Source organism: Pieris brassicae, assembly GCF_905147105.1.
Source record: "Pieris brassicae chromosome W unlocalized genomic scaffold, ilPieBrab1.1 SUPER_W_unloc_1, whole genome shotgun sequence".
Lineage (NCBI taxonomy): Eukaryota > Metazoa > Arthropoda > Insecta > Lepidoptera > Pieridae > Pieris > Pieris brassicae.
The window spans coordinates 392,337-406,038 of NW_025575866.1; the positions used below are offsets into that span (position 1 = coordinate 392,337).

Genomic DNA, 13,702 nt, shown 5'->3' on the forward strand with positions numbered 1-13,702 from the left:
ATTAAAGTAAAGCTACTTACTAAGGCCTATTATAATACAAATGAATATTTAAACGATCGAGTGCTTTGGATATGCATTGCTCCGTTATAAAGAGGTAACGCGACAGAATCTTTCGGCTGCATTTCCAGACTCCATTAACATCCACGACTGTTTTAATGTAAAGTGGGAGCAAACCGTGATCTGATACCCCATTTCAGAATAATTTCTATTATTATTTTCTAATGTAGCCAGTTCTTATGTACCACCAAGTTCACATTTCAAGGATCGTCACGCTCGCTAAAATGTCATTGCCTGTGGCGGCGTCCTTGTGTCGGGTTATAACTCTGCCTAACATTTGGCGATCTGGCCGGTGGCTGGCCATGCGTCATACATGGCCATGTAGTGACTGGTCGTACTTGAATTCGTGTATGCGGTGATGGTAGTTGTTTTTGACAATGTATTTGCGTGTTGTTCCCACGAGAATGTAAGTGTGTGCTCCTATTTCACCATGACTCCTGCTGATAGAGGATAAAGCTTTGTTTTTAATTTATTAACTATTAATTACTAAAAGGTGTCATGTGGAACATGGTGTAATGGTTGCAGCTCCTTACGACCCTTTTGTAAAACCAAAAAAAAAATGGCGATAAAAAGAGTGGCGGTGAGTTTATTGCCAGTTCTTCTCTTCCGTTCTACGCCCTTGATTTGAGAACTGGCACTAAATGTAAAATTGGAACCATTTAATATGTATTTCTTTATTGACGTTCATAAGTGTACATTGTCGAACCGAAATGAATAAATGATTTAGAATTTAACAAAAAAAAAAAATATACAAAATATTATGAGTGAGGGTTTGAATTAAACGTCCGTAAAAGTATTTAAAGTCTAGCTATGGCTATGGATAGTATAATTTCCGTTGCGTCGTAATCAAGGCTTTTAAGAAATGTAGAAACAGCTATTTTTCATATTTTTATTGTAAATAGTTAAGGAAGAATTAATAAACAAAAATAATTCTTGTTTCTTATTTGTAAATTCGCTTACAAACAATAATGATATACTTTTGTATGTTCGACGTCCTGGTGGGCAGAAAAACCTGTGTACAGTTTGTGTTTCCACCACACCAACTTCCTTTGTATTAAGATCATTTATACAATAAATAAATTAGATAAATAGTATCTCTCATACTAATTATCCGCTATTACTGGTATACGTATAATGACGCAAGTGTCGTTACAAAAAAGGCTATTTATCCCGGCATCGACTTGAAATCCCACGACAATTCACTTCTCGCACAGACCATGGCGAAGAAAAGTGAGACAAGCATATTTTAGACCTAAAAGTTTATGCCGTGTATCAGGCACACAAGGCACTTATTAATCCTATAAATGAAATGGAACCACACCATCCGATTCCACCAAAGTTTCAAAAAAAAAACTTCAATGCCAAGAAACGCCCATAACTTTAGTTCGAAGAACTATCTCTGACCTAAATCTTTTGCGGCCTATTACGCCCTAAGTATTCTAAATCAACCACAAAAAGGGGCCAAATTTCACGCCGTACTGTCAAAGGCCTTTGTGTAACTTTTTGTGGAGTTTTTCCTTTAATAGATATCCAGTTAATTAAGATATCGGAAGAGATTTAAGATTTTAAATTTAATCTTGTAACGGTGTCAGCTGTCGGCACCATTGAATTAATTCTGTTGGAAATATTTTATCTTTATTGGTAACCTTTAAAATGGTTTGTCCTGACCTAATCGAGACTGGAATTCATTTTATTACTGCTTTGTGCCGGATGTCGTAATGAAATAAAAAAAAAGTGAAACGGTATTTGAAAACTAATCAATCAGCCATCAAAATCGAAACAATTATGGTTTCTGACTATCAAAGCGTAAAACTTTCCGTATTACAGATAAAAAAGCCAGTCCAATTATTAAAATTACCAATACTTCATTTGTTTTTCCTACATAATAATTATTAAAATAATTAAAACAAATTTATATAGTTTGGTCCCTGTGGCAGTGTACCTTTAACGCTGGCAGCAAAAAGAAGAAAATTGTAAATACTGTATATTTGATTGTTATTAATAAATAGATTTTTGTATTAATTTTTTGCTATATGAAGGCGATTTTTATTTTGTATACCGTGACTACATAGAGTCACGCATACATATGCGTGCGTATAAATGCGTAAATTTGAATAATTTGAACAAATACTAACAAGATTCCTCTATAATAAGGTCTTGCTGGCTCTCGGCACTCCGCTGCAGCACTGCGAACATCACTAAGCACGCTACACGAATTTTGATCATTGTTCTTGTTTTTCACACCTTCACACTTAATTCCTTACATTGTGACGCTCGAGCGGATATCTGAATGGAAATGTTTAAATCGTTATCAATTGCATATTAAATTAAATAAATAAATAAATAAAGATTTGGTCGTACATTATAATAAAAACGACATTTTGCGCAGAACTTAATATCAGTTTAGATAAACATCACTAAACTAGCGCTTATCTATAAAAACTTAAAATAGGTGCAGTCCAGTTAAAAATTACTAATAAAGCTTATCGTAAGCTAAGAATATAAAGAAACTATCTTCCTGAAAATGCAAGAAAATGCTCATATAGAAGGAGATACGCTGAAACACACCTTCATTGTTAACATCCCCAGCACGGCACGTGCACGATTTGGTTCAGCGTTTGTTATAAAAACAGCAAAGGAGTGGAACTCCTTGCCCTGAACAGTATAATATGGGTTAATTTTAGTGGCGGTTAAACAGGCTTTTCCTGGAGAGGCGTACCCTCCAACAGGCAACGTGATTTTAGGTATATTTTTATCATCTAGTGGGATTGGGTGGCCTAACGTCTGTCTAGTTCTGTATAAAAAAAGAAAAGAAAACGCGTTCGATTGTAATTGGACAAACGGAATGACGTATGTCGCAAGCCCTAGTGTAGACTAGAAATGTGAACCACAATGACTCGGACCGCGACGTCGTCCTTTGTTTACTGGCCGTATCACATGACTGACCGAAGCTGTTGTTTTGATGAATTTTAATATAGATCTCAAACTTGGCTGCTCACTTTATTGCATTTACATAGAAAACTAGAAGGTTTTAGAAGCCGACTAATTGGAGGGTGATAGACGACATTAAGGAAACAGCAAGGCAGACAGTGACACAGTGTTGACAGAAATGGCGAGTTTGAAAGAGGCCTTTCCAAAAAAAGGGTACACATCTAGAAAGTATGACATAATAGAAATATAAATGTATTTAAATCTATCTGTACCTTCACTAATATTGATACCCAATTTAAGCGTCACAGCGCAGGATGAACTGGATGGATCTATGGTTAAGTTTTTTAAATCCATTTGTTGTCGCTTGATCGGTGTCAAAGAAGCATGACAATTCGATTTTGACTTTGACAGACCAACCGGAAATGGTAGGTGTGTTACTGGCGTAATGGTACAAGGATGAGTATTTGAAATTACTGCACCTTTATTATTATACTGACACGCGACAGCCGAACCAACGCATAGTATTTGACCGAGGTAAGGGAAGGCATTGTGGATATAGCTTCCGGATACCAAGGCCCACACTATTAGGTAATTACTCTGAATATCTACGAGAATAAAAGACATGGCCTCAATATGGGCTCAGAGTGTCTACTAACGTTCGCCTGGCTGTCGTTGTAGACGAGGAGGGGCTGGTTGTTGAAACGTTGGATGTTTTAGGTGGGGTTCGGGGTAACATATTTGTGGTGGTGGGTGGTGGAGTGCTGGAATGCAAACCCGTGTGGTGTGGTTGTGTTCGCCTGTTAATTCTACGTTGAATGATACCAAACTCGAGGGGGAGGGTATGAGGGGGGAGGTATTTAGCGGGGGGGGGGTTGAAATGGGAATTTTGCGGGGAACGGGGCGGTTATTGACGGGTGCTATGGGCTTATTCGGATTCAGCTCGACGAGCTGGTCTAGATGAGCCCAATCTCGGTGTGTTTCGGGCTAAAATATTAATAACAAGAATATTTTGTAAATTGGGGCTGATAATCAACCCTACCGTATATTTGAGGGCAGGATCGCTTGCAGGCCGTTGCTCGTAGGCAGTGGGTGATTATTGTTCCCGTGCTGCCCGCGACTAGAACTTCAAGGTGGTGATGGTTGTGGAGCTGTTCCAGCTGGTCAGCAGGTTTCCTGGTGTCCAGTGGAACAGGTGGTGGTGGCTGTGTGCAATATGGTGTGCGATCTGGTAGTCCTTTTAGTGGGCTACAAGCTGGTTGTAGTTTTAGATTTTAGTAATGTGCGGATCCTCTGGAAACCCTGGCTTCTTTGTTTCGTTTGATGATATCTCACAGAATTGAAATCCGATCTTATTGTTATTGATGTTGTTACAAGCGTTATTTTGTGCTTGTTTTAGTTAGATATCGAGATTAAAAAAAATTGTTGGTTTGAGGGTGGTTCCCCACTGAAAACTGGTTTTTCCAGGGTTTCAGGGGAAATTCAAGGTCCGAATTTGTTGCTTGATATGTCAAACGGTAGGTGGCCGTCTGGGCTATTTTTACCTGTGGCTATCTTCCTTATAAATGGTGGGGCCTAAGTCTGGGGGGCAAAACCCCGGTTTTTGCTCCACAAAAAATCTGGTGTCTGTCAGAAATTTATAAAATGGGTATCGGGTGATAGCCCTTGAAGAGGACTATCGATTAACACACTAATACACTATTGTTAAAGTTCTTGTTTAAAAGTTATTCACCTTTTTGTAGTTTTTTGGTGGTGGTGTCCTGAAAATTTGAGTCCTTAGACTCAAATTTTATGTCGAAATGTAGAACTTAATTTGCTGTATTACACTAATCACTAAAACTAATTTTCACTGTATATACACTATTTTTAATTTTGTGTCTTATAACCTCCGGTGGCCCATAGTTATAACAATGTTAACATAGACTTAAATCTAAACCATAAATAAAAAAATACGTCGTATAACTGAGCATATGTTATATTCTGTATAAATTATTATTTCAATATTTCAAAGTGGGTAATAATTCATTATATTTTACTATTTATCTACATCCATATGAACATTTCATGAAAATATTAGGACGCTAAAAACCGCGGCGTCTAGAATATACTGAGACGTACCTATTAAATCTATTTTCCTACTTGTTTAGTACATATCTATTTTCGGATCACCGTCGCAAAATTTTGTATTTCAACCACCGGTAATAACGCTACCTCCAACTACACAATTGAAAAGAATATCTAATCAGAACAACAAAGCTGTTTGTTAAAACTAATACAAAACGTATATTTCCATCCTAATTGATAATATCTACCTAATAAGTCAAAGTTAGTTGATCGGATAAACTAGTAACTTATTTGAATTTTGTAACGACAATTATTAAAAATGTTAAACTTACAATTTAATTCGCAGTGCTTAAGCAATCCACACACTTAACAGTCACTACACTACACTGTTTTTTTTTTAAACTTATTTTTCACAGTCCACAGACAGCAAAATTTAAAATTTGTTTGAACGTTACGATCGCTGTTACATGATTCGATCGCGGACTACACAACCACTAGTAGAAACGGCCACCGCGCGACTGAACGAGAACTGAGGAGTGAGGGAGAGACCAAAGACCGTTCAACGTCGAACGAATTGAACGACATGCGCTATGTATGGGAAGATGGAGGGTTGCGGAATGGGGTGTAGGGGCGAAGTAAGGCCAGATACAATGGTTCGACCGCATCAATACAGCAATATTTACACAAATTTATCGGCCCTATTTTTCTAATAGCTATCACATACATTCTGCCAAAATTAATTACGTAGTTTCCTCTTTATGTAGATAGTTGAGTTTGCATCATGTAAATTAAGAACTTATCTACAAATGGGTAATATATTTTAAATGAATACATTACTTATTTTTTACTTGTTAGAATTCATTTACTGCGACTTTTTCAGTCGCGTCGTTTCGAGAATATTCTACCTTACAAGCGTAAAATTAAAACTCATAAAGGCCCAATTTATGTTACGTAATTAAAATTTACATGTTAGAACCATCATTCAAACACATTCACTAATTTTGTAATAGTTATTATTTCTTAAAACTCTTTTCACAGTGGTCGTAGTGGGTTTCTGGTCCACATCGTTGTTTTGTTGCCGGAGATCGGCCACGCTAACTTTTTCCCTCTACATGGCCCCGGTTGGCAAGTATCTCTCTATAGTATTTTAATACCATGAGATATGATATATAAGATCTTTAATATGACATATACGAGGCTTTTCTGTATTTGAGGTACACAGCACAGCGTAAACACAATTCAAAAGACAGTGACGCACGTATACTTAGGCAAATTTTTCTAAGCATATATGACATCGAGTAGGGTAGCATCTCGCAAGAACTAGGCTCGCCAAAAGAGCCCGAGCTGAGCTATCAGGCCCCATCAAGCCAATAACGAGATTCCAATTGAAAAAAATGTGTGTGTGTGTGTGTTTATGAACACGCGTTAGAAGTTATTCTTCTTTATGCGTAACAAGATAAAAATCTTCTTTAAAATTTTTATCTTTCGCCTTATTCTACGTTCTACGTTTGTAGGAAAAACTACACTAACAATACAAAAAAGGAATTTAATATATTGAAAGCTGTTTTATTATAACACAGTTCATTTAAATATCACAAAACAATTATTTAAATATAATTAAAGAAATTGTTTTTTTTTTATTTTAAAATGTCGACTATGCTAACTTCAGGGTGTCGGTTTTTTGTGACGGTGGATGCGCGCATCATAAAAATGTACTCCCTAACGCGCCAATTAATATTAATAATTATTACTTCATTAATACAACTTTATCTTGTTCATTTGTGGTGAATTTATTGTTGACTTTAAGCGTGCGGGGTTGTATGTTATTGTTGGTTTTAAGTAGGCGGTTCGTAACAGACCAGACATCTTCTGCGCCTTGTGACTCGCAGAATAGTCTGAAATGTTCTGTGGACGTTTTTCTGAGTGTCTGTGTGTATAGTAGTTTAGTGTCGTGATATGTGTTTATAAGGTCTGTGGGTGTGTGTGTGTATTTGGTGGTGTAGGCTAATGCATTTAGTTTTTAGGTGTTCAAGTGTTTCATTCCACCAGGGTGCTTGGGGCTTTCGCAAGCCTGTTTTAAGAGCGAATGATTCTGTGCATGCGTTATTGATGTTGTCGGTGAGAGTATGAATAAATGCATCAAGCTGATCTGGTGTTAGTGATGGTATGTCTGTTCCGAGGATGTTTTGTTTTGTTATTAATGTGTGGAGTGTTTCCTTGAAAGTGTGCCAATTTGCTTTAGTGGTGTTGTATTTAAATGTGTTTTTGTTCGTGGCGTGTGGTATTGGGTCTGTGTGGCAATCCAATAAGAATCTTATTGGATTGTGTTGTGTTGATGGGAACAAACGTTGTTTGACTTCCCATTTGTGTATGTGTTGGTATGAGTGTATGGATGAGAGCTTGAGGTCCGTGTGTAATTGTTTGGAATGTAGGTGTATTGTTATTGTTATGGATTGTTAAGTTGTTGGAGTTGATGAAGTCTGTGACGTGCTGACCCCTAGTGTTGCTGCGAAGGTTGATGCCACGCGTTAAAGTACATTTGAGTTATTGTATGATTTTGTGATGTTGTATGTCTAGTATGTCTAGGGTGTTGTTGGCAAGTGGGTGGTAATAGCTATGACGATTATATTCCCTGTGGTGTATTGTGATATGATGTGTGCGTTAACACGCTCAGCGTGTTATAATGCAGGCTTTCGTTGTGTCCGCCGAATCGGACTGAAACACGCGGACTGAGACACTGCAATATTTTTGACTGTGTTGCTTGTTGTGTAAGGTTCGGATATGATGGCAATGTCGAGTTTATTTGTAATGAAGTGGTGTTTGAATTCTTGTGTGGCGTTGCGATACCGATCAAGGTTCGCCTGTATGAATTTAAAGCTTGTGTACATGTTTGTGTTTAAATGTAATTAACTTTGGCCTCTACGCGGGCTCGCATTGCTGTAACTTTGGGGCACTTCTGTGAGTCAGCACGGTGTTGTGTATCGGTTGTTGTTTTGTATTGTGCGTTATGTTCATGGCAATTGGCACACTTGTGCGTCTGTTCCTTGCACTCAGCGGTGGGGTGTTGTGCAGAGCACTTGGCGTAAGTGGGTGTGGTGGCGGGGCAGCGGCTCTTCGTGTGGCCGAAGTTTAGACAGTTTTGACACTGTCTAAACGGTGAGAAGTTGCCACAGTGGACCCGCTGCATGCCTATGTTGATTCTGCCTAGGTCGGCGAAAGCCTTCCAAGCAGAGGGTGTAGTGCGTAATATTGCGTTGTACAGTGTAGAATTTCTATTGTTTGCTATGAATTTTGTTCGGAATGTGTGTCGTGTGAGTGTAGGGTTTTGGTCTTTTATTGTGTCGATAAGGTCGGCCTCGGTTGTGTTATTGCTTATGCCTTTGAGGATGATCATTGGATCGATCCTCTTTTCTTCTTGTGTTTCGATAGTGGGGTGATTTTGAGTGGAGCATATCCACCCTGGCGGAAGTTGACGGATTTAGTAATTTGTTTTATCACTTGTTCAGTAGTTTCGAGACCCTCTCCCGAGACTACGATGGAGGGGCCTGCGGGTGGCTTGGGAGCAGCGGCTGCCTTGGCATAGGATTTGAATACCCCATGTGCGTCCGCTGCCCCTGGCTGGTGGTCTGCCGGCGCGGTTGTTGGTTGCGCCTTAATGAGCCTTGAATGCTCACGTATGGTCCTGTTGGACTCCTCCAGTAGTCGGGAGTGGGCCTCTAGTTTGAGTGATAGCTGCGTGATGTCGGCTGTGTCTGTGTTCGTGCTTGTAGTGTTTTTGTTGTCCTGTGGGGTGTGGGGTTTGGGTGGGGGAGGGGTGGCGTTGGAGGTGGAGGGATCTATTAAGGCGACGACTCCGAAAAGACCGTTTATTGCCTCTGTTATAATTGTTTTTAAATCGCCTTTGAGGTTCCGTGAGGCGGCTAGGGCGTTCGGGCCTTTTTGCCTGAAGTCTCTAGCCATCTCCATGTTTATTGAAACGTTGCTTGAAGGATGGGCTCAGAGTGTCTACTAACGTTCGCCTGGCTGTCGTTGTAGACGAGGAGGGGCTGGTTGTTGAAACGTTGGATGTTTTAGGTGGGGTTCGGGGTACCATATTTGTGGTGGTGGGTGGTGGAGTGCTGGAATGCAAACCCGTGTGGTGTGGTTGTGTTCGCCTGTTAATTCTACGTTGAATGATACCAAACTCGAGGGGGAGGGTATGAGGGGGGAGGTATTTAGCGGGGGGGGGGGTTGAAATGGGAATTTTGCGGGGAACGGGGCGGTTATTGACGGGTGCTATGGGCTTATTCGGATTCAGCTCGACGAGCTGGTCTAGATGAGCCCAATCTCGGTGTGTTTCGGGCTAAAATATTAATAACAAGAATATTTTGTAAATTGGGGCTGATAATCAACCCTACCGTATATTTGAGGGCAGGATCGCTTGCAGGCCGTTGCTCGTAGGCAGTGGGTGATTATTGTTCCCGTGCTGCCCGCGACTAGAACTTCAAGGTGGTGATGGTTTTGGAGCTGTTCCAGCTGGTCAGCAGGTTTCCTGGTGTCCAGTGGAACAGGTGGTGGTGGCTGTGTGCAATATGGTGTGCGATCTGGTAGTCCTTTTAGTGGGCTACAAGCTGGTTGTAGTTTTAGATTTTAGTAATGTGCGGATCCTCTGGAAACCCTGGCTTCTTTGTTTCGTTTGATGATATCTCACAGAATTGAAATCCGATCTTATTGTTATTGGTGTTGTTACAAGCGTTATTTTGTGCTTGTTTTAGTTAGATGTCGAGATTAAAAATTTTTGTTGGTTTGAGGGTGGTTCTCCACTGAAAACTGGTTTTTCCAGGGTTTCAGGGGAAATCCAAGGTCCGAATTTGTTGCTTGATATGTCAAACGGTAGGTGGCCGTCTGGGCTATTTTTACCTGTGGCTATCTTCCTTATAAATGGTGGGGCCTAAGTCTGGGGGGCAAAACCCCGGTTTTTGCTCCACAAAAAATCTGGTGTCTGTCAGAAATTTATAAAATGGGTATCGGGTGATAGCCCTTGAAGAGGACTATCGATTAACACACTAATACACTATTGTTAAAGTTCTTGTTTAAAAGTTATTCACCTTTTTGTAGTTTTTTGATTCTGGATGTGAAAAAAACAACATTGCATTGGTATGCATTGAATGCATTGGTAAAGTTGTTATTACCAGCTCATCTCATAATAATACAAATGGATATACATGTTATCGTAGTATAATAGGTATGAGAGTGCATTTGAAAATGTATCCACTATCGAAATCAATTTTACACAACATAAAAATTATTACTAACTAAAATCACACACAGAAATTCGGAAAATAATAATCATGTAAAAAGAAAAATATCAAAAGTTATGGCGAGAAAAAAAATAAGGTACCTACATTTTAAGTAGGGATGTATACAATATATATTTTCGGAATACTTTGGGTTTGCCAATATTTTTGGCAATATTTTAATTGCCGATACAAAGATACTTTTTAAATTTCACGCTTTAAAAAGTAATGTAAACCCGCATTTTGGTTGAATAATAAATTTATTATTCAACCAATATAATATAATATATTGATGAATTATATATATACATTATATAATATAATTATAATTATGACATATTTATAGTAATAATTTTAATTAGTGTTTGTGTAAGTTCAATTAATTAAATCTATCAAAAAAGTAGACCAGCATTGTATACGAAAAATGATCCTATGTACAGTCATAGGAAACATAAAGACAGGTTGTGGCGAGAAGTTTGTATGGAAGTTCACCCGAGCTGGGACGAATTGAAGCCAGTTGAACGAGTTGAAGGCGGTGAGTTGACCGACTTGTTTACGATTTCGCGACATCTATTAAAAGTTGTTCACTGGTTTTAAGTAGTGGTTTAGTAGAAAAACTAAAATGTATTTAGGTTTACAAGAACGTGTGTTAAATGTCGTAATATATATATATATATATATATATAGGAAAATTCAATCCTCCAACTTTGATTTTGTTCCCTTTGACTCTTTGGCTGCGAGGTTCAAGGGCATAGGCACTAATTAAAGATTTAGGTTGGCGACTGATAGAACCTATGACCCCAGAGCTGGTTCTCTCAACGAATAAATATCGGAATACAACCAGGAAATGCCTGCTTTAGGTACACAGCCTCAGGGACTAAATTTACTATTTATTATTTGTATATTATAATTATTATTACTACGTGGGTTAAGAATATTTTATTATATAATAAATGTTGTTTATTAGTAATCATAACAATCAAAAATACAGAATCAACAATTTTCTTAACCTACATAGTAATAATAAGAATAATATTAAAACAAAAAGTGTATCTTTACCGCTGGCAGCATTTCCTCACTGTATTATAAACATATATATCAATATATGCCAAAAATAATTTATAATTTAAAACTTATAGTTAAAAACTTAATATAAAAACCAAACCAAACCAAACCCAATTATAGTTACGACTCACTGAAATAGACGACAACATATTCATGCTCTTCAATGAGATCAGTTAGGATTTCGTCAGTAACCTCCTCAATAGTTGGGCTGTTTTTCTGCTCAATCAACCATACTAATACTTCATCTTCGTTCATCAGATCCCCTTCGTAAATTGCCGGGATGTTATCTTCAAAATATACTAAAGTAGGGAGGTGGTCAATGCCAAATTCTTTTGCTTCCTCATCATTGTCCATCCTGACTATAACGATTCCATCTTTCTCCAATTCGTCATCAATGTTTTCCAGTTCATTCAGTATTCTTATGTCTTGTTTGTCTTCTTTATCATCTGCAACAGTTTCATAAGTACTTATCACATAGTATATAATTATCAAAAATAGAAGGAGAAGAAAGCACTCATAATCAAAATTTGTTAAAATTGTGGTTTGATCCCACATTTGCTGTCTAAATTAAGGTATTCTTATATATTTAAATATTTGATAATAAATAAATACTTAGGTTAGGTTAGGTTTTTTTGTTTTTTTTGTTTTTTTATAACACCTAATAGGCCTTCCCCGGCTACTTTATCGCCGGGGGCGTTGTCTAAGCTAAACTTCAGTCTTTTCTATCATCCATCCTCTTAATAATTTACAACACAACTCAATTTTTATTAGGATTTAACACAGATTTATCACAGTCTTTGCTTAACCTACTTATGTCTAATTTCTTATTCTAAGTTCTTACAGTCCTTCCTATAGCGAGACGTGGCCCGCGAGGCGGGCGGATTTCACTTATCCGTGAGTATTCTCACAATACCCATTAGCAAGTGGGCGCCGGCCGCCTCGCGGTCCCAGCCCTGGCTTTACTTTTATTGAACTTAGATGTTCGTCTGGTAATTTTTTGGCAAAAAGCCTCCAGGTGCGTCCTGTGACAAGCTAGCATGTCGGGCAGTCCCTGGAGACTAAGCGACATGCCAGTCATTTGTTCCAGGTCGCACCTGGAGGAGGCAAAAATCGGGCACTCCGTTAGTAGGTGAGGGATGGATTGTTCCACCCCACTGTGGCATTCGCATTCAGGCGACTCTTTCAGTTTGAAACGGCACAGGTACTCAGAGTGGGCCCATGGCCTGTGAGGACCTGTGTCATCTCAGGACTGAATTTTCCTTTTCTTAATATTTTTTGTGCTTCTGTGGTATTTTTCAGGAACAATTTTGTTATTCCACCGCTTAATCCCTCTTTGTACCGCCGGTCCCACTCTTCTAATGTCTTCCTTCTTACTTCCTTCTTGATGTGCGATAGGGGGTACTCTGTGCCGACGTGCGCCTTCACCCAGTGGAGTTTTATATTTTAGCCGTTTCTTCGGCTCTCCACTAGGTGTCGGCGGATCTCGACGACTCGGGGATTTCGAGCGAGGACCTCGAGTCGCTGCAGATGTTCACGTTAGTACCCCCCATCGCCGCCTCCCCTATTGCACCAACGAGAGCTGCCAGCTCTGCTTGATAGACGGTGCAGTAGGGGGCCATCTTTATCTTTTTCCATTTTATCTCTTTGCCGTTCTCCCATTTTGTCCAGGCGGCTCCCACTCCTCGCTCCGTCTTGCTTCCGTCCGTATATATAGATATGGTTGTGTCGTCGTTTTGTAATTGGCCGGGGTCATTGGTGATGGCGAAGCTTATCTCCGGTTTTTCCGCGGGATGGGGTTCTTCTATTGCAGGTACGGCTCGCTCAATCCGGTCTCCTTCGCGTAAGAACGGAGACGACCCCCTCCTGGCCTCAAACATTGCGGCGGCTTCTTCCACCCTGAGGTCGAGGGGCAGTATCCCCGCCAATAGCGTCGCGGAATTTAGCGATGCCGTCCTATATGTCTTTGCAATTTTTTGTGCAAATGCCCTCTGCACCGTCTCCAGCGTTTTCCTTGTGCACAGTTTCTTAACTGTCGGTGCCCAGGCTGCCGACGCGTATGTAATTATCGGCTCTATGACGGCTTGGTATACCTGGTGTACCATGTCTCCCGTCATTCCCCATTCCAGCTTCGCCATTCTACACATTCTACATATTCTACTTTTTTATGTATATCTGCCGCTTTCCTCGTGACATTTTGCACGTGCTTGTTAAACGTTAGCCCTTCGTCTATAGTCAATCCCAATAGTTTAATTTCCTTCTCTATGACAATATCTTGTCCATTCATTCTAATTTTTGGGGTATTGAACTTCAAC

General features: G+C 39.4%; 1 protein-coding gene across 1 annotated transcript in view; it reads right to left on the reverse strand.

Annotated features, from left to right (window-relative positions):
• The window catches only part of LOC123719041 (protein turtle homolog A-like), a 51,815-nt gene extending 46,268 nt beyond the window's left edge, over positions 1–5,547 (reverse strand). Inside the window, exons 1-2 of the mRNA XM_045676133.1 lie at positions 5,382–5,547; positions 2,193–2,343 (exon numbers count right to left, since the gene is read on the reverse strand). Coding sequence (XP_045532089.1) covers positions 2,193–2,283 — 91 coding nt within the window. The 5' untranslated portion in view covers positions 2,284–2,343; positions 5,382–5,547. The remainder of the gene's footprint in view (positions 1–2,192; positions 2,344–5,381) is intronic.
• Between the last annotated feature and the right edge of the window lie 8,155 nt (positions 5,548–13,702).